The following is a 21,837-nucleotide window of genomic DNA, read 5'->3' on the forward strand; positions in this document are numbered from 1 at the left end:
CCCCCCCCCCCCCCAGGCCCTGCTCTGTGTGTGACAGGGTAGAGCCATAACCTCCCCATCGGCCCTGCCCTGAGTGTGACAGTGGTGGTGCCCCAACCCCCTGATCAGCCCTGCTCTGTGTGTGACGGGGTGGCGCCGCAACCTCCCCATTGACCCTGCCTTGAGTGTGACAGGGGGCGGTGCCCCAACTCCCCAATCGGCCCTACCCTGAGCGTGACTGAGGGTGGCATCACAACCTCCCGATCCGCCCTGCTCTGTGCATGACGGGGCGGTGCCCCAACTCCCCAATCAGCCCTGCTCTGAGCCTGACCAGGGGCTTCACCTAGAAATTGGGCCTGCCCTCTGCCACCTGGGAACAGGCCTAAGCCAGCAGGTCGTTATCTCCCAAGGGGTCCCAGACTGCGAGAGGGCACAGGCCAGGCTGGGGGACCCCCTCCCCCCCAGTGCACAAATTTTTGTGCACCGGGCTTCTAGTCTGTAAAATAAGGTTGTTGAGAAGATGGCGTTATCTTAATACACGTGCTTAGCACACAATGCTAAGTATTCACATGTTATTTCAAGATGAATAAAACAGATGCTGATTACAAGATAATGCCCTCCCCCTTCCATCATATTGACATCACACTGCTTTCTAGTCCCTGGCTTGGTCTAGAAAAGTTGCCAAGGCCATTACCTTGCCTCTATGGTTAGATTGAGGTGATAAGTTACTACCAAAAGTTCATACTCAAGCCTGGCTGGTATGGCTCAGTGGTTGAGTGTTGACCAATGAACCAAGAGGTCACTGGTTTGATTCCCAGTTAAGGCATATACTAGGGTTGCAGGCTCAATCCCCAGTAGGGGGTGTGCAGGAGGCAGTCAATCAATGTATCTCTCTCATCGATGTTTCTACTTATCCCTCTCTCTAAAATCATATTTTTTTAAAAAGTTCATACTCAACAGTGGTTTTTTTGTTGTTAGGGTTATGGTTAAATTTAGCTTTAAGGTTAGTGTTTGGGTATCAATTAAAGGCTAACCAAGTCATCCTTGCTGGACACAACCAGGAATAGCAAACTCAAAACCCTTTACTAGGCAGGAAAAATAAATGTATAAAGCTTTCTAGTAGGGGTCCACAGGATAGCTGAAAACAAACTGGAGATTCTACTGACTATAAAGCTCATTCTAGATATAAAGAACCTGAGGAGGGACTGTAGGCAGAGACCTCATCAGAAAATAGTCCAGGGTTATATAGGGGAGTAGTGGGAGATGAAGTTGGAAGTAAGCTTGGGTCATATCACAGAAATAGCTGCAGCGTGGTTACAGGGAGACCAATGATATGAAAGTAAACGTGTTTCCTGAAGGTGCATTTGCCAGTGATGACTAGAAAGGACAGAGATTTTAGTAGTTCAAAATGAGCCAAGTGGGGCCAGGATTAGTGCTATGCCTGGGAATTATAAGGAAGAGCGCTCAAAAACAGGTAACTAATTGAATTTGGAAGATGAATAGAAGATGTATATATATAAAAGTAAAAAACGGCTGATGGGGTGGGGGCGGGTCACAAAGATTTTCAGACTAAAAGGCATAGAGCTAAACATTTTTTTTACCTTCACCAGAAATTTCTTTCCATGGATTTGGTGGATACATAAATGCAGCATTTTGGATTTGGTCATTTATATCTTCATCTTCATTAAAAGGAAATGTGCCACTGAGGCTCACATAGACAATAACTCCCACTGACCACATGTCTAGAGAACGGTTGTAACCTTTGCTTCTGAGAACTTCAGGGGCTAAGTATGCTGGAGTTCCTACCACAGACCTCCTGAATGACTTTTCACCAATGATGCGGGCAAAACCAAAGTCACACAGCTTCACCTGCAATTCAAAGGATGGTGTTAATTTTATATTCTTCTACATTATCTATCTATCTAACCTATCCCTAATTGATAGTGTATCACACTTGCCAACTGTGTTGATTATGCATGTCCAATGACTGTAGATAGGGAAATTGTAAAATACATTCATAACCTGTGATTCATTACTAACAGTGCTTCTTTTAAAAAACCACTTTTAGATTCTAGATTCCAGAATGCCAAATACCAGACTGGTGTTGTAAGTGTTCAAAGTTGTTTGATGAAATGGAGGGTGCTGATCTTTCTCATTTGGAGTTTAAGGAGATTACTTTTCTATCATCTGTGAGCAAGAATTATGTATTTCATTTTTTAAAAAAATATATTTTATTGATTTTTTACAGGGAGGAAGGGAGAGGGATAGAGAGTTAGAAATATCGATGAGAAAGAAACATCGTCCGGTTTGGCTCAGTGGATAGAGCATCGGCCTGCAGACTCAAGGGTCCCAGGTTCGATTCCGGTCAAGGGCATGTACCTTGGTTGTGGGCACATCCCCAGTAGGGAGTGTGCAGGAGGCAGCTGATCGATGTTTCTCTCTCATCGATGTTTCTAACTCTCTATCCCTCTCCCTTCCTCTCTGTAAAAAATCAATAAAATATATTTTAAAAAAAGGAAAAAAAAAAAAAAGAAACATCGATCAGCTGCCAAGGTATATGCCCTTGACCGGAATCGAACCTGGGACCCTTCAGTCCACAGGCTGACGCTCTATCCACTGAGCCAAAGCGGTCAGGGCTATGTATTTCACTTTTAATCCCCAGTGGATTCACAGTGCCTAGACATATAAAGGTACTTAATAAATGTTTGCTGAATGAAAAGAAGTTATGATATTTAAAAACTTTTTATTTTGCCTGACCAGCGTGACTCTGTAATTGAGTGTTAGCCTATGAACCAGGAGGTCACGGTTCCACTCCTGGTCAGGGCCTGTGCCCAGGTTGCAGGCTTGAATCCCCAGTTGGGAGCGTGCAGGAGGAAGCCAATCAATAATTCTCTCTCATCACTGATGTTTCTATCTCTGTCTCTCCCTCTCCCTTCCTCTTTGAAATCAATAAAAAAAAAAAAATTAAAAAAACACCCACTTTTTATTTTGCTTAATCCTAGAATCTGTCTTCCCAAGTATCGATACTATAAAGTGGCAAGTAAATGAAATTGAAGTGTATTAAAGATAACTATTAATATGGCCAGCAGAAGAGAAATGCTAAAGACTGCTTGAAAAATAACAGTGCTTTCTATGCCTGTGGCACAATTAGTGCTAATTAGATGTTTATGTAGATATGAAAAACGTTATATCTGCAGGTAGCCACATTCACTATCATGTCCACTTGGGAACAGAGTTCTGGAAGTTTGATAAGCTTGGCAGAGCTCAGAACACTCATCTAAAGGTTCAGGTTTTGGTGATGAATGATGCATCCATGCTGAATAAGCAAATAACAAGTACTTTCCAGAGGAAATGCCTCATTCACAAAATGTCACAAAAAGCATTAATATAAAATGAGAGAAAAGGAATTTGGCCTGTACAAATCAGTAGTACAAATATTGACAGGAGAGCACAGTTGAAGGTATATTTAAATGATGCTATTTTGGGAATATGGACCCTCATAGATGTTTTTATGATGATATTTGTTCTGTGTCATTACTGAAATTGGCTATTTCTCTATTTGAGTCTTTGAAGAGTAGGACTATATTGACCATGAAGAAACATAAACTCTTTCATTTTGTTGTTAAATGCCATATTTTAGCTAACATCTTGATAAAGTAAAATGACTTGGCAGTTTGGCAACAGAATAAAGAAGTGTGACCATGGCTAGCTAGCACTTGAGCAAAAAAGACTATCCAGTAAATTATGCTATTTTCCCTTTGTTCCTAGTGGAACAATGGAGATCACTAAAGTAGAGGTCAGAAAGCTGGAGTTTTAGTCTTAGCCGTGGGGGCATGTGTCCTTTGCCCATACTATTTTGAAGATCTGAGATAAGATATGGAAGTACTTTATTTAAAAAAATTGCACCAACGACTAGGGACCTTGCAATGATAAGGAATAACTTCTAACCACATAGGCATTATAAAAGAAAGAATATGATTACTTCTTTAAAAGTAAAAAGGTTAAATAATTTTTAACACATTTTTTTCTTTGAAAGACAATTTGAGTTGAATTTACCAAGTAAAATAGCCATCTGTTGTTTTTATTCTAGGCATTTGTCTAGTTGTACATGTTTTAAATGTATATAAACAATAGTTTGGCAACAGATATTCTAGCTGTTTGGAAGGTTCATCAATGACACAATCATGAAAACCATTCAAAGGTACTGCGAACATATTTCCTCAGGAAAACTTTTTCAAACTTTGGGTTATGATTCATTTTTAGGTGATGAAATAAATTTGGATCAAGATCAACATTTTTTAATTAAATGAAATTTAACTGAGTAAAAAACGAAACCAGTGCATCACACATAGGGCACACATGGTATTATATGTGCTTGAAAACTGGTGGTGATGGGAAATGAAATTCTTATATAGGTTTTGGTGAAAATGATTGAAATATAATATTCTAAAGAGCAAGAAGAATTGGCTTCCTGCCAACTAGATAATCAAAATCTAATATCTCCAAATTCAGGGTTACCCCTCAGTTTGTTTTGTGCTCAGCAACAAGCACCTACCAAGGTTGATTCTCCCACTTTATTCCCAATACCAACCCAAGGAGAGAGGTGAATTGCAAACAGTCTATGTGCAGAAGGTATTCCTTGAGATCTGGTTAAGTTTAGAAAGTCTTTCATAAAAATAAACAATATAATTAGTAAAATCTGAATTCAAACTCTTCAGGTATTCATCCTTACTGGCTGTAAAATGGTTATATACTTGAACCGACAGCATGGCTTTTTGTTATGTAGGTACTTCATCATGTTGAAAGATATTTAAAATGATACTTAAGAAGGTTTGGAGAATATCTCACCTGAGGAAACGGCTCTGCTGATGCGAGTAGCACATTTTCTGGCTTTAAATCACAGTGCACAATATTTTTAAAATGTAGATTCCTCAAAGCAACAAGTATCTGTTATTGAAAGAAACAGATTTTTTTCAATGCCTGGAAAAATAATAGCTAAACCCCAATCTAACCTGTTGAACGATACAGTAATTTGAAAAGCCAACTACAGTTCATCAAGATTTAACTGTGTTATTCCTATTCTTCAAGATTAACAATTCCCACATTAGGAATATGTAAAATACATATAATGCTATTTAATTATTTTGTGTAGTTTCTAATCACTCCAGTATATTTAACTAAAAGATAAAAAATAAAATAAAGCATAGGGAAGATAGTCAATAACATTGTAACAACTGTGTATGTTGTCACATGAGTACTAAACTTATCAGGGTGATCACTCTGTAAATGTTATGTCTAATCACTATGTTGTACACATGAAACTAATATAATACTGTGTCAAGTGTAATTTAAAAATTTTAAAAAGAAACAATGCTAACATAAAAGACAGCTGCTTCTAAAACAGGATAAGTGTAAAATTAAAATAAACTAAGCAGTTATCTTTCACTGTCAAAAAATTATTCTCTAGTTTAAAAAAATGGTTAAGATACCTGTGTCACCATGAATTTAGTAATTCGTTCTGGAAGTCTACTTTTCTCACTGGATAGAATCATTTCCAACATATCTCCATGCAGCTTTTCCATTACTACAAAAACTCGTTCTGGGGTTTCAAACATGCATTCCAGGTTTACAATCCCAGGATGGTGCAAATTCTGAAGAGTTGCAGGATTAATTGTATGCAATACATGGCAAAGGAAGAAAAACAGCTTAGGAAAATAAACAATAAAGCAAACAAAATAAAAAGTATCACACATTACGATTTTTCCAAATTATGGAGAGCTGATGCACTGAGGCCAAAGAATGTCTCCCCAAGTTGATTATATAATTGCCCTTGTTCATTACTACTTCTTTTCCGTTTCACCTTTTCAATCTTCTGACACTAACTTTATGCTGTCCATGAATAAGCACCAATTGCCAATCAAATTTTAGTTAATTACACAGAACTCTTTGGGGCAAGTATTTGTGAAGGTCTATGCTCAAGACATGGCTTTGTTTTTAAGGTAATTGTTTACCCAAGTCTTGATTCTCATTATATTATGCGCTGATTTGGTCTTCCCTCGTTTAGGCTCAGCATCTTTTTATCTCCATCAACCAATGTTAGTTGGGTACTACTATGTTACCAGGGTTGGACAATACAAAAATGAATGTGATACTGTTTCTGCTAATAAATAAAGCAACCTATCTTACTGGAAGGGGGGGGGGGGGGGTTCCTCTAAAGCAAACTTGAGAAGTCACCCATGCTCAAAAATGTTCAAATAGCACTTTATTTCTGGGCATAAATCTTAACTCCTCTGCTGGAATTTTAAGATCTTAAAAAATCTTAACTTCATTCTCCCAATTCATCTTAAATATGCTCTATTGACCCAAATAATTACACTTTTAATTTATTAATAGAAATAATATTTTTCTTATGCCTTTTGTCCTTATCATGGGTACCTAATTACACTAAGAGGGCAAACTTTTATTTTTTGTCTATGTGAAGTTGAGCTCCATCTCTAAAATGTTTTTAAATCCACCATCATCTCAATTCCCCCAATATTTATCCCATGGTACCATACTATGTATGTATCTTACTCTGTAGCCTCATTAGCTCCTTAGGGGCAGAGACTGTGTCTTAGTCATTTTAAATCAATGTCTAATTCATGGTTGTTCTTTTTAAAAATGTTTAAGAAAATGAGTAAGAAGCACAAAATATTCTTTGCTAATCAACTTAAAACTACTTAATGTTCCAATTTACTAATCAACTTAAAACACCATAAATCTTCCAAGCAACAAAATAAGAAGTGACAAAATCTTATAAACAGAAGTGAAATAGCCCACAGTGAATAATTAATGACAGTAAGCAATGAAAAATTCAGAATATCATAACTTTCTTTGGTCAACCTAGAATTGGAAGTATGGCTGGCTGTCCCCTATGCTGTAGTTGTCTATTAGGTTTTCCCCCGCACCCTCTTTTAAAAACATACACGCACATACAAAAATGGAACTGCGCTGTACCATTATTCTCTCTTAACTTCTGTTTATTTAAATGTCCTATTTTCTCTGAAGTCTGTTTTGGAAAACTATAATTTCATAGAAAATAAACCATTTTTCTCCAGGTTTTCTAATTTATCTGATAGAATTGTGCAAGGTAGTACCTTAAGATTTTTTCCCCCCCAGTATTTGTGGTTATCTCTTCAATGTGTTTTTATATTTTATTTTTTTTATTAGGTTGACTATTTTATTGTTAACCCCCCCCCCCCCCCCCAAGAACTTGCTTTTGGACATATTTTATTTTTTTTGGTATTAAATTTATTAATTTCATTTTTGTTAATCCCTTCTGCTTTCCTTAAATTCATTGTTTGTTCATTCCTTAACTTCCTGAGTTTGATTCTTAATTTATTTTTATTCTTTCTTGCATAATATTTCAAGTTAATAAGCTTTCTCTGAACGATAGTCCAAAACCTCTGATACAGTGTTTTAAATATTTTCTAAATAGTGTTCTGAAATTTTGATTTTGCTCTGATTCAAAAATTAAGATTTTAATATACCGTTTTCAGGTGGTGGGGGCTTTGTTTTTTGATTTTGAAATCTACTTCTAGATATATTGCATGAAAATCAAATAATACTATTCTTTGAATATTTACATTTGAATATGTATATATTCGGATGACTGGTTATTTGGTATAGTGTGATTTGTTCTCTTCCACTTTTAACTGCCCTTCAATTCATTTAATGTTTTCCCTTGAATTAAATAAATCTTATCAGATCATGATCCCTTGACTGTCTTCTGAGAAGGTGCCTGGATATCACAATTGTAGATCTCAAAAGAGCGAGCAAAAACCATTCTAGTGGTATCCCTTCCTGCATGCGCCCCTGCTCCATCTCCATTACTTTTGGAAAAATTTCTACCTATTTTGTAGGTCTGAACTCTCTTTTATTATGAAGGACAGAGTATGCTTTACTGTTTACCAGTTTTCTCGTAGCTTTTGGATGACTCCCAAGAAGGGGAAAATGCTGGCTTTATAACACAATATTCAAAATAGAAAGTTCCTGTTTAAGTTTGTGATAACGTTTTCTCAGCACCACCCCTTTTCTGCTCAGGCAATAAATAGCCAAAGAAACACTTAACATTACCATATCTCCATGAAATGAAAGTAAAAGTCCCCATGCTTCCCAGATGAGACAATGCTGACAGTGTATGCAAGTATGAATTCTTTTCTGCACATAACTGTATATAAACATATATAGTATGCACATTATATGAGAGCGACATTGATCGGCTGCCTCCTGCATATCCCCTATGAGAATTTATACAAATGGATCTTTCCATGCTTCCTTTTAAAAAATTTAATATGTTCTAAATAATTCCCCACATAAATACATTTATTCAACAAATAATAAGAGCACTTGCTATGTGCCTAGTACAGTGTAGGTAGTTTGAAATTATCAGTCAACAAAACTGATAACTCGTTTCATGGAGCATCTTCCTGCTAGGTGAGTTTGAGAAAAATTAAGTATAGTTTCTGGCACAAAATAAGCCATTTACTAAATATAAAAATGTAAATATTTTCTATGAATAATTTGAAGGGAATCTACCACATAGTATTGTATTAAATTTAAGATGACAATATTATATTTGGAAACATGTTACAATTACTTAATTCTATCCCCAACTGAGCAATTTCAAGGAAAATAACCAGAAGGATACACTAATAAAGTTTTTACATTGTACATTATCTGGAAATTCCTATTTGTTACCATGATCCAGAGTTGCTAACATAGGGGAAAAGAGGTTCAGTGTTTGTGATCAAAAATGACACCAAGAAATCAAGCTTTAGGAATATATCCTTAATATTTATTTTTTTGCATATTAATTGGACAATGAGAAAGATTCCAAAATAAGATATGAAAAAAGATCTCCTAATAATGTAGTCACACCCTAATACAGAGTGTGAAAGCTAATATTCCATTTAGGGTAACTTTCTTTGTAGGAGGCAGCCTTGAAGTGAACACAGGTAGCTTGTCTAGACCAATCTTTTGATTATCACTCCTCTGAAAAAGAAGTCAGGCAAATGTTATTACTAGTGACCAATAATATAATAAGTGTAAAATTAGTTATGTGTTTATAAATTTTTTACCTTCTTCAAGGAACCATAAGTTTAGTGAGTATGTCTTCTTGAACTTCACCCACAAGCAAATTGGGCGCTGACAGCTTTAACTATCACATCACCATGATTTCTAAAATATTGTGCAAAAGCTACACACCGAATTAATAGAAACTTGCATGTTATGTATTAAATGTTATATACTATTTTATATGATATTAAATATTAAAAAGATAAAATAAGCATTTATCAGAAAAATTAAATAGATAAAGCTAAATCTTATCCTCTGGGTGACTCCCAAAAGAAGTAAAAATGTTAAAAGAAAATAAAACACACAGTAGCCCGGCCGGTGTTGCTCAGTGGTTGAGTATCAACCCATGCACCAGGAGGCTGCATGTTCGATTCCCAGTCAGGGCACATGCCCTGGTTGCGGGCTGGATCGCCACAAGGGGATGTGCAGGAGGCAGTCAATCCATGTTTCTCTCTCATTGACGTTTCTATCTCTCTCTTCCTAAAATCAATAAAAACATATTTTTAAAAACATATAGTAATTTATTTTACGGGATTTTAAGTCACTGCCAATATATCTTTAAAAATATACCTGAATGGATTAAGCCATTAATAAGTTAAATCTTTAGACTTTTGAATTAATAAAATAACAACTACTACTGTTATTTAGTAAACAATTTTTTAAATATGTTTTTATTGATTTCAGAGAGAGGAAGGGGGAAGGATAGAGAGCTAGAAACGTCAATGATGTAAGAGAATCATTGATCAGCTGCCTCCTGCACACTCCCTACTGGGGACCGAGCTGGCAACCCAATCCCATGTCCCCTGACTGGGAATATAACCATGGCCTCCTGGTTCATAGGTCGACACTCAACCACTGAAGCCACACCAGCCAGGCTAAAGGTAAATAATTTTTAAGCAGTCTTTATTTTTATAACAATTGCTGTAATAGTCAAGCACCTCATCTGTGAGAATTGGTTGGTACAACAATGATCTAACAAAACGTGGTGATAGGTATTAAGAATAGTATTTTTTTTTAAAGATTTTATTTATGAAAATGTCTTCTAAATAAATTACTACCATAGAGCAAAATAATGGCAGTCTTTGTAACTCTTGGTTTACTGTAATTTTTCCTTTTTAAAAAAGAACTTAAGGAGTTAATTAAGATGCTCACCACCCTCTCACTAAGCCAAAAGGTCATGAGACCAAAACAAAACCAAACAAAATCCCAAATCTTATTCTTATCAGTACATTAAACAGTCTTCGATTAAAAATTAATAAATCAAAAATTAAAACCCCTCGAAAGCAACTTTTTTTTTACCTGTAAAATAGCCACTTCATTACGGAGTTGACTTTCCTGTTTTGTGGGAAATCTCATCTTATCAATTACTTTAATAGCCACATCCCTTCCAGTCTTCCTATGTTTTCCTATTTTAAAAAAAAGTATAGAAAAGAAAGAAGCAAATTGACAGCTCACATGCAATACAAAAGCTTTATCTGAAAGTTGTCCACAGACTGAAATTTATATGAATTTACTCTTATGTTTCTTTTCTTTGGCTCATTTTGTTCTTTCTCCTTCATTCACCTTAATTTTGAGAAATAAATTATTTGACCCCAATAAAGGGAGTTTTATTATTTGAAATGGTGGAAATTTGGATCAACTTGTTTGATGAAAAATAATCTGCCTTATTAAATAAATGATAGTTAACTGGCATTTAGAGACTCTGTAAAGATGGAAACATTGTACCAATGAATTAATTTTATTCTAGGTTCACTGAATCAGCGAGTGATTTAACCACATTTTAGGGCAAGCCTGGAGGCTGTAAGGCCAACTAGGAGACTACTGTAATAGTCTTAGCAAGGAATGACAAGGGTTTAACATATCTTTTGTTAAAGCTTATAAAGTACCCTTATGTATATTAAGTTAATATTAACAACCCTGTGAGCTTGCAGATCAGCTTTTATTAGCTCCATTAAACTGATGAAGATACTGAGGCACAGTGAGGTTAAATGACTTTGCCAATATCCTAAGTCACAGAGCAAAGAGTAGACAAATGGTCTCATTTGTGTTGGAAAACCAGTAGGACATATACTTCAATAAACAGGCATAACTTCAAACCATTTATTTTTCATACACAAATATGTGCGAGCTACAGAAAGAGATAGAGTAAGGCTACTGTGAAACTAATTTTCTTATTCTTTCTGTTACTTAATTGTGACAAGACGTAACAGCTGGCAGATGTTTTAAAATTTCACAATGTTTCTATAGTATGTTCTATATGTAAATGGCTATTGTCACTTACCTCCATAAACGATGCCAAACTGGCCTGAACCAAGCACCTCATCTGCAAAGATCTGGTAAACAGTACTGATGTCCTATTTAGGAAAAAGTAAGCAGTAAGTATAATTAACCCTTACAAAGCATTATCAACATCTCTGACTCTTCAAACACTTAAATACATTTTTGTTTTTATGACATAGGCAACTAATTTTCATAACAATATTTTATGAAACATTGGCTTTGTATATTCTAGAAAAGTAAGCCAAATTTTCATACTATCACCCTCAATGTGCAAGTATAATGTATTCTCTAAGATCACTGGGGGAAAAATGCTTTGAATTAAAAAAAAAAATCTTGCCCTGACTGGTTTGGCTCAGAGGATAGAGCGTCGGCCTGCGGACTGAAGGGTCCCACGTTTGATTCCGGTCAAGGGCATGTACCTTGGTTGCGGGCACAACCCCAGTGGGAGGTGTGCAGGAGGCAGCTGATTGATGTTTCTCTCTCATCGATGTTTCTAACTCTCTATCCCTCTCCCTTCCTCTCTGTAAAAAATCAATAAAATATATTTTTAAAAAATTAAGAACAAAGTTTTACCTATTTTACCATTAAAGAGATTTGCTATCTTTAATTTGAAAACACACACACACACACACACACACACACACACACACACTCTTAAAAGGTTCATATTATTAAGAGTAGGCTAATTTGGAAAGATTGATGAACTCTGCCCTCCCTCCCATTTCCTTCCTTTCTTTTTTTTTAAATAATGGTGGCTGTCAGAAAATTCTTGGGGGTGTGGCACTCTCTAATGCTACTGCTCTTCAGTCAAGGTCACCCTTCTGTTGGGTATGTATTGCAGTCTCCATGATGTTAGGGACTCCATCTTGTTTAGTGTTACATTCCTAGCTAGTGCCTCTCTCATGGTAGTTAGTCAAATAATTTAGTCTCCTAGGCCTCAATTTCTTCGTTGGTAAAGTGGGAATAATAAGATCTCACTAAACTTCTGAGTAAATTAAATGGGAAATATACAAAGTGTCAAGATTTCCATTGCCTGATACATAAAAACCTGTACAGCTGACCCTTGAACAATGTGGGGGTGAAGGGTGCCAACCCCCATGCAGTCAAAAATCAACATATTACCTTTGACTTCCCAAAACAACTATTCCTGGCCCTTTGCATATGAGGATTCAACCAACTACAGAACAAAAATACTGTTTTCACTCTGCAACTGGTTGAATCCATGGATGTGGAACCCGAGAATAAGAAAAACAGGTAATTTTTACTTACCACATTTTCCTGGATCTGACAATTAGATACGGAGATACTAGTAGACAAATCTTCTGTAAAATATAAGAATAATGCATGAGAAAAGAACAGAATTGTTAGTATATGACTTAAAAATATTAATATTTACTAATATGTGAATGCTCACAGTATATTAAATTTAAATCACTGGCTAACTTTCAGTTAATATAATGTAATTACATTTGTTAAAAAAATTTTACACATGCAACACTAATCCAGGAAGAGGAAACCGGTTCAGTCATATATGATACATTCATACAAAGGAATATTATCTAAACTTCTGATAGTGTAGAGCTGTAAGTACTAAATCAGAAAGCTATCCATGACATATCATTAAGTGAAAAAAAGGTAAGTTGTAGGATGGCAGCAATTAAATTAAAAACAAAAAATACGATTGCTTCCTGTGAATGAAAGAGCTGGGTTTGGGAAACAAAGATTTTATAGCCTTTATGCACTTCTATAACTGTTTGTATTTTTTAAAACATGAAAGGCATATGCATTACTTTAATATAAAAATTGAAAATTAGGTAAATCTATATACTGACATTGAAACACATCTGATATATATTAAATAATGGATAAAGTTGTAAAAAGAAAAGAGAGTATGACCACATTTTTGGTAAAAATAAAAATATGACAATACTAGTGACCCGGTGCACGGACTCGTGCACACTGAAAGGAAATTAATTAGAAGGTGGTCAGCAGGGCGGGACTGGGTGAGACAGATGGACATGCCCTGGAGCCAACCTCCCAGGCTCGAAGGGTGTCTGTGGAGTGAGTGGGGTCCCTTGGCCTGGCCTTGCGGGATTGGGCAGAAGCTGGGGAGTGGGCCGAAACTGGCTCTCCGACATCCCCTGTGGGGTCCTGGAGTGCAAGAGGGCACTCTGCAAAGTTGCTGTCGTACAGGGTGTGGAACGCAAACCCAAGTGTGCAGTAAACCAGATTCGGGGCGACAGTGCCCCAATAACAACATAACCCATAGCCGAAGGTGGAATCACGTGGCCCCACAAGGAATCAGGCTCCTTCCTTTCTGGTTTCGGGGTGTGTCACCTGAGAACCACCGCTGCCCAGTCACTGCAGCTCAGCAGCTCCTGTGTTGAGCATCTGCCCCCTGGTGGTCAGTGCACGTCATAGCTACTGGTTGGATCGGACACTTGGCATATCAGTGTTTTATACATGTACATATACATATACATATATATACACATATACATATATATATATACACACATATATATATAGTAACATAGGTGTCCCTCCCCCCAATCTCTTCTCAAACCAATAAATATACACCAAACTGTTAATAATAGTTTTCTGAGGGGGGGGAGGTATAGAATTGGGAATGGGGAGATGTTTTATGTATATAGGGAGTACTTTATCATTTTACATAGTTCTACAAAGTTTAAATGTTTGTATTACTTTGAGAATAAAAATAAGAAATTAACAAGAAAAAGAGAAAGGGAAACATGGAAAGTAAGCAAGGGACCAGATATGAAACATCTAAATCTTTGGAGATAACTTAAAGAAACAAGTTATAAAATTTCCTTAATAATCCCACATATAAAAATATAAAACTTCATTAACAAGGAAATGCAAATAAACTATACATCAAAAGTAAGTAAAGTGACTGTCAAAAACTCCACTTTAGTCAATTTAAAAATATTTCAGCTTGGCTGGCATGGTTCAGTGGTTGAGCGTCAACCTAGGAACGAAGAGGAGGTCAGGGTTCAATTACTGGTCAGGGCACATGCCCAGGTTGCGGGTTAGATCCCAGTAGGGGGCATGCAAGAGGCAACCAATCAATGATTCTCTCTCATCACTGATGTTTCTATCTCTCTTTTTCTCCCTCTCCTTTCCTCTCTGAAATCAATAAAAATATATTTTAAAAAATATTTCAAATGTTGAATATTAATGAAACAAAAAAAGTACAGCATCCACAAAATTCCCAGTTTAAATCAATATGTATTTTGTTTCAAAGGCCTCCACTATCTAACCCCATCCAGTTTTAATTTCTATTGCTTCCCAGGAGAACTCTGCTCCAGGTAGGTTGTTAAAGGAACAGCAACAGCAGCAGCAACACAGTAATATATCACTAATGTGTCAGAAACTGCTAAGTGCCTAAAGAGCATTTATTATTCCCACTTCAGAGAAATGTAGAGGCCAAGATCACATTGCTAGTAAATGACAGAACTGGAGTTTTGTTGTCACTTTTAACCTCTCCCCAATTCTGCTTTTAGGAACCCTTAACCCTAGGGGGCCTGTCCATGTTTGGGCTTGAGAAGGTCCCTAAGTCCAATTATAATAACATTTGTGTGCATGTACCTGTATTATATTGGGGGAAAGGTCCATGATTTTCATTCAAATATATTACAGTTCTATCAAATTCCCTCCAAACTTAAGGAGCACTGTGAATATACATCTATTCACCATCTAATAATCAATGTTAGACACCAAACATGTTCATGGACTTTACTCTTGTCCCTTTGATCACACTTGTCTCCTCAACTAGAGAATACTACCCCCTTCACCTCTTTCATTTAGCCCTGCCTACCCTAAGATCCAAGCTCAAGGTCCAAATCAGGTTTTTCTACCATGAAGTCTCTATTTACTCTTCCATTCCACATTTGAGTTCCTCAAGTAATGCATTACTCTTTTTGCACTCTACTGCTTTATGTACCATCTAACATTTGTGTACATGTCTTATCTCCTTAAATAGCTTTTAAAATTCCTGGTTTTCTTTTATATTCTAGCTCAGGGCCTAGCATAATGCCAAGAATAGCTATACAAAATACAGCTGATCTGAAAAAAACTTAATTTAGAAACAGGTTGATGTTTCAACTTAAATATACCATATTTCTCTAAATAAGTGAACTATGTTTCCCCATAAATAACATAATGCCAATGGAGGGAAAGTGCCATTATAATATGGCTTTCTGAGCCAAGAGACATATGAAAACATGCTCAAAGTCACTAATCATCCGAGAGATGCAAATCAAAACAACAATGAGGTACCATCTCACACCTGTCAGAATGGCCATCATCAACAAATCAACAAACAACAAGTGCTGGAGAGGTTGTGGAGAAAAAGGAACACTTGTGCACTGCTGGTGGGAATGCAGACTGGTGCAGCCACTATGGAAGGCAGTATGGAGGTTCCTCAAAAAATTGGAAATGGAACTCCCATTTGACCCTGTGATCCCACTTCTAAGAATATATCCCAAGAAACCAGAAACACCAATCAGAAAGGATATATGCACCCCGATGTTCATAGCAGCACAATTCACCATAGCTAAGATCTGGAAACAGCCTAAGTGCCCATCAGTAGATGAATGGATTAGAAAACTGTGGTACATCTACACGATGGAATACTATGCTGCTGTTAAAAAGAAGGAACTCTTACCATTTGCAACAGCATGGATGGAACTGGAGAGCATTATGCTAAGTGAAACAAGCCAGTCAATGAAGGAAAAATACCATATGATCTCACTCTTTCATGGATAATTAAGACCATTACAAACTTTTGAACAATAATAGATACAGAGGCAGAGCTGCCTCAAACTGATTGTCAGACTGCAGTGGGAAGACCAGGGAGGGTTGGGGGACTGGAGGGACGGGAGTAAGAGATCAACCGAAGGACTTGTATGCATCCATATAACCATAACTAATGGACATAAGACACTGGGGGGTAAGGGAGGGCAGGGGCTTGTTAAGGGCGGGGGGGAAAAAAGGACACTTATGTAATACCCTTTGTAATACTTTTAGCGAAAAATAAAAATTAAAAAAAAAAATAATATGGCTTTCTGATTAAGTGTTCACTCAAACTTTCATCAAATTTTGTCGGAGCAAAGGACATGTTTCAATAATTTTTTAATGCCCTGGCTGGTTTGGCTCACTGGATAGAGCGTCGGCCTGAGGACTGAAGAGTCCCGGGTTCGATTCCAGTCAAGGGCATGTACCTTGGTTGCAGGCACATCCCCAGTAGGGGGTGTGCAGGAGGCAGCTGATCGATGTTTCTCTCTCATCGATGTTTCTAACTCTCTATCCCTCTCCCTTCCTCTCTGTAAAAAATCATTAAAATATATATTTTTTTAAAAATAATTTTTAAATATTTCTGCATGTTTTAATGCAGTTAAAAGAAACACAACATTTCTGAATTCAGAGTTCATTGAGTGTGATGTGAACCATAACCCTTTTGCAGTGGTTCTCAACCTTCTGGCCCTTTAAATACAGTTCCTCATGTTGTGACCCAACCATAAAATTATTTTCGTTGCTACTTCATAACTGTAATGTTGCTACTGTTATGAATCGTAATGTAAATATCTGATATGCAGGATGGTATTAGGCAACCCCTGTGAAAGGGTCGTTCGACCGCCAAAGGTGTCGCGACCCACAGGTTGAGAACCGCTGCTTTAGAGCCTGTTATATCCCACCATGAAGCAAAATACTAATACCAGTAGTTAATCCAATGAGAATTCATGGATGCTAAACACTTCTGTATATCTTATAGGTTCTTCTTCATTTAATACTGACAACCCTAAAAAGAAGGTACTATTATAGAGAGGTGCAGTATTTGTCTAAGACCACATAGCAAGGTAGCCAAGCCAGGATTTAAACGTAGGGAGACTGACCCTAGAGCCTAGCTCTAGGGGACTGTATGTATACACTATAACCAGAGTAACTGTACAAAAGAGTTAACTAATGGAATTGGTTACACCAGACAAAGCTTAAAATGAACATTAAAATATATACAGAAAACATGATCACACGACGAAATACTTAAGAACCAAAAGGGGGAGGGGGAAGCCATCAACAAGCTTATTGCTTACTGTGATCTTTCCCTTGCCCGGGAGAAGTGCAAATACTGGCTTGAGGGGTAACAGGCATGAGAGCCTGGCGAATTGCTTTTTCCCAGCTCTGTGCTACATCAAGTCCAATTCCAGTGGCAGCAAGAACAGGATTGTGGGAGCTGTCTCCATTGTTCTCACCAACAAAGTATACCATAGTATCAGTGATGATTTCAAAACAGTGTGGGTTGCTGCCTTGTGAAATGTTTGTGAAATCTTGTGGCGAAGATATGCGTAGAATTTCTGAAAGTGGAATTTCCTGAAGTAAAAAATTAAGCATTAGAAAATACAAAACTTCTTTGTTTCTATTTTTAGTACACTAAATAATCAGATATGCATTTCTAATAAATGCTATTAAGATGAACACAAGTATGTGGGCCATGGAACACACAGTCAAGTCTTATGACAGTATCTTCCTTGAATGATCTGCATGTCCAGTGAGGCCAGAGGCAAAACATGGAGTGTAACTATCAGTGATTCAGGCCTATTGCAAGTCATTAGAATCTAAGGAAAGAGAGAAGTTAGGAAGCCAACAGCCGTTATATTCAATATTTTCCAACTGTCATTAAATCAACTCAACAACTACTTCTCTACCTGCTGTGGTCTGCAATACAGGGTGGGGCAAAATTAGATTTACAGTTGTTCATATGGAAAATAATACAGTAATTAATAATACAAGAATAAATTCTGTGTTTCACGTACTCACAACTGTACGTGAAACCTATTTTTTGCCCCACCTTTATGTCCTTAAAAGGAGTACCAAGCAGAAATAAGAGCAGCAAATTCGAATGTCAGTATAGGTTGTTTAAGCACTCCATTTGGTTCTGTCCATACTGTAATAATCACTTATATTTAGTCCACTTTATAAGGCAAAAAAAGTTATTAACTCCCCCCCCCCCCCCCCCCAACTAACTTTAAGTCAGGGGTCCTCAAGCTACAGCCCATGGGCCACATGTGGCCCGCCGGGTGTTTTTGCCGCCGCTGCCTGTCCTGCTTAGCAGCCGACTCGTCCCGGGCCCGCAGTGCGCATGTGTGGAATGTCTGAGGGACAGTGAACTGGCCCCCTGTTTAAAAAGTTTGAGGACCTCTGCTTTAAGTCAATTGTTTCCACTCTCTTTCTTACTGATACAACTGCCACACTTACAATCTTGTTATTGTCAGTCAGTGACATGGCAAAATGCAGAGCAAACCCAGCAAAGAATACTATACAAAATATATGAAGAGACAAAAGAAGCACCTGAGAATTGGGACCGCGGGTAAAATGGAAGGTGAGGGAAACACTGACTCAATACCATGTTGGCCTGTTCTGGACAGGCCACGATCATGTGAGCTTCTAAACAGTTTAATCCAAGTCTTAAGACCAGAAGTAAAGCAGCAGCAACCTGACAGGCAAACCAAAAACAGAAACCACAACAGAAAGACACCCTTTGGCAGCAGAACTGTTGTGGGGGGTGACATGGACAGGTGGGGGACAAGCCCTTCAACAAGGAACTGAACAGTGACTTCTATAAACTGTATCAGGCAGAGTCAGAATAGGTATATTCCAATATAACAATTAATGAGCATTATTTAGATATATTTGGAAAACATATAATCTTTTAATGTACATATTTTAAAATTTAAAACCTTTACCTTATAATACTTTGATCCAGACTCATTTTGAAATAATGTTAGACATTTGCTGTCAAGTCTCCAATAATGCCTCTTTCTCTATAAAATAAAAAATATAAAACTGTGAAGTTCAAAAATAATGATTCCTCCAAAGCATTTTTCCTTTTCCTTTCATTTCTATTTATACATTTGTACTATTTAATAGGTTTAAAATTCATGAGGTTCAAAATTCTGAAAACATATAAAAGATGTACAGTAAAGCCGAAGCCGGTTTGGCTCAGTGGATAGAGTGTCGGCCTTCGGAATGAAGGGCCCCGGGTTCGGTTCCGGTCAAGGGCATGTACCTGGGTTGCGGGCACATCCCCAGTAGGGAGTGTGCAGGAGGCAGCTGATCGATGTTTCTCTCTCATCCATGTTTCTAACTCTCTATCCCTCTCCCTTCCTCTCTGTAAAAAATCAATAAAATATGTTAAAAATAAAAAAGTAAAATAAAATTATAAAAAAAAGAAAGAAAGATGTACAGTAAAACCTCGATAAAACAGACTAATTCAGACAAGGGGTATCTGGTAAAGCCAAAAGTCCATTATATAATAAAGTAGGTTTTCCAAATGCGTATGTTAAAAAATTGACAAATTCGTTTACCTCTTTTTACTTAAGTAGACATGTTTGTGTAATTAAAATTAAGTATGTATGAAAAGTTTAATTTCACATAAAAGTTTTCTGTATGTATAACTGTAATTTAAAGTTTATACTGAATAGGTCTAGTAAATGCGTGCATTCATCAGTCACCTTGAGTAAACAAATGTACACAGCTAGGGCATGGCTTATTGCACATGGGAACATAGGCTGGCACATATTAAAACTGCTGCAGAAAGTCATGCTACAGGACAACAGAACCAATTACCACATGCTATGTGGAGTGATCACATGCTAATTATTTGCTAATTAAATATATCACTGTTTACGAGTGGCAACTCTTGGATTTAAATATGTAGACTATAGTTGTAGATATGTAATATTTATTTATGTTGGTAAATTGCTACAGTGTTTTTTCCAACATATGGCCTATTCAACTAAAATTTGTTTAAAATAACAGTGAATTAATAACAAAAATATATAACCTGTTAATTTAATTATATGCAAATCTTGGTCAAAAGTATTTTAAAATTAATAGGGAGTTATTTTCACAAATGACATAGGGACTGGAAATTATGTCCGTTAAATCCAAAGTCTGTTAAATTGAGGTCCACGAAATCAAGGTTTACTCTATAGTGAAAAGTATACTCCCACCACCGCTCATATACTGCTCCTACCCTTATGTATATGCAGCAATGTTACCAGGCTTTGGAAATCCTTTTAGAGAATTTTATGCATGCACATGCAAATACATGTGCATTACACACACAGATATGTAATTTACCTACAGGCTAAATTTCTAAAGACTGGCTTGCTGGGTCATAAGGTATGCGCACATGTAATTTTGCTTAACATTTGACCCAATTTAAAGGCTAATCAGCAACATGAGTACTTGTTTACTCACATCTTCACAAATGCAGTATGTTACCAAACTTTTTGATCTTTGCTATGCTGATAAAAACTGGCATTCGTTGAAATTTTAAATTGTATTTTTAGGTCAAGCTCTTATGTTTACGAGTTATTTGTATTTCCTTGTCTGTGAACCCTGTTCATTGGCTTTTCACTTAGGAATACGTATTTAGGGTTCCTCCATGTCTTTCCACGGCTTGGAAGCTCACTGCTTTTTCAGGCTGTGTAGTATTTCATTGTCTGGATGGACCAGTTTACTTATCATTCACCTACTGAAGGTCACTTGATTGCTTCCAAGTTTTGGCAATTATAAATAAAGGTACTATAAACATCCATATGCAGGTTTTTATATGGACATAAGTTTCCATCTTAAGGGGATGTAACATTTTGCATTCCCATCAACAATGAAAGTAGTAAGTGTCTGTTGCTCTTTATCAGGGGTGGGAACGTCCAGCCCGTGGACCATATAAAGCCCACCAAATCATTTGGTCTGGTCCTGTCAAGGCATTAGGAGGGGTTAATTAAATATTTCACCAAATATAGCAGGCTAATTTTTAAGTTGGTAATTTTGTATGGCCTACAAATGATGTTATAAATATACAAATGGCCCTTGGCAGAAAAATGGTTCCAAACCCCTGCTTTATATCCTCACCAGCATTTGGTGTTATCAGTGTTCTAGATTTTAACCATTCTACTAGGTATATAGTGGTACCTTGCTGTTTTAAGTTTTATTTTTCTGATGACATATAATGTAGAGAATCTTTTCATGTGCTTATTTGCATCTGTGTACCTTCGTTGGTGAGGTATATGTGAATGTCCTGGGCCCATTTTTTAATCGTGTTTTCTTTCTCTTGAGTTTTAAGAGTTTTTTGCATATTTTGGAGAATAGCTGTTTATCATGTATCTCTTTTGCAAATATTTTCTTCTAGTTTGTGGCTTGTCTTTCCATTCTCTTGACATTGTCTTTTATAGAGCAGAAGTTTTTAATTGAAATTAAGTTCAGCTTATCAATTATTTCTTGCATAGGTTATGCATTTGGTGTTTGTTGCAAAGAGTTATGCAAAGGATCTATCCTTAGACCCTTTCTGAATCTTTACTGCTCCACCAGTTTGTAAGATAGTACCTTAAGCATTCTGCCTTTTAAAAATTCTTTACAAGTATCTCATTCTCATTT

General features: G+C 36.8%; 1 protein-coding gene across 2 annotated transcripts in view; it reads right to left on the reverse strand.

Moving 5' to 3' along the window:
- Positions 1-21,837, reverse strand: part of PRKD3 (protein kinase D3) — a 63,392-nt gene that overhangs the window by 6,515 nt on the left and 35,040 nt on the right. For both annotated transcript variants that reach the window (XM_070429016.1, XM_070429017.1), the window contains exons 10-17: positions 19,140-19,217; positions 17,490-17,766; positions 12,646-12,698; positions 11,378-11,450; positions 10,396-10,502; positions 5,469-5,630; positions 4,828-4,926; positions 1,581-1,848 (exon numbers count right to left, since the gene is read on the reverse strand). In XM_070429016.1, the coding sequence (XP_070285117.1) occupies positions 1,581-1,848; positions 4,828-4,926; positions 5,469-5,630; positions 10,396-10,502; positions 11,378-11,450; positions 12,646-12,698; positions 17,490-17,766; positions 19,140-19,217 (1,117 nt within the window). The remainder of the gene's footprint in view (positions 1-1,580; positions 1,849-4,827; positions 4,927-5,468; positions 5,631-10,395; positions 10,503-11,377; positions 11,451-12,645; positions 12,699-17,489; positions 17,767-19,139; positions 19,218-21,837) is intronic.

The sequence above is a fragment of the Myotis yumanensis genome, unplaced genomic scaffold (assembly GCF_028538775.1).
Source record: "Myotis yumanensis isolate MYYU_CA2020_CCGP unplaced genomic scaffold, mMyoYum1.0.hap1 SCAF_11, whole genome shotgun sequence".
Classification (NCBI taxonomy): domain Eukaryota; kingdom Metazoa; phylum Chordata; class Mammalia; order Chiroptera; family Vespertilionidae; genus Myotis; species Myotis yumanensis.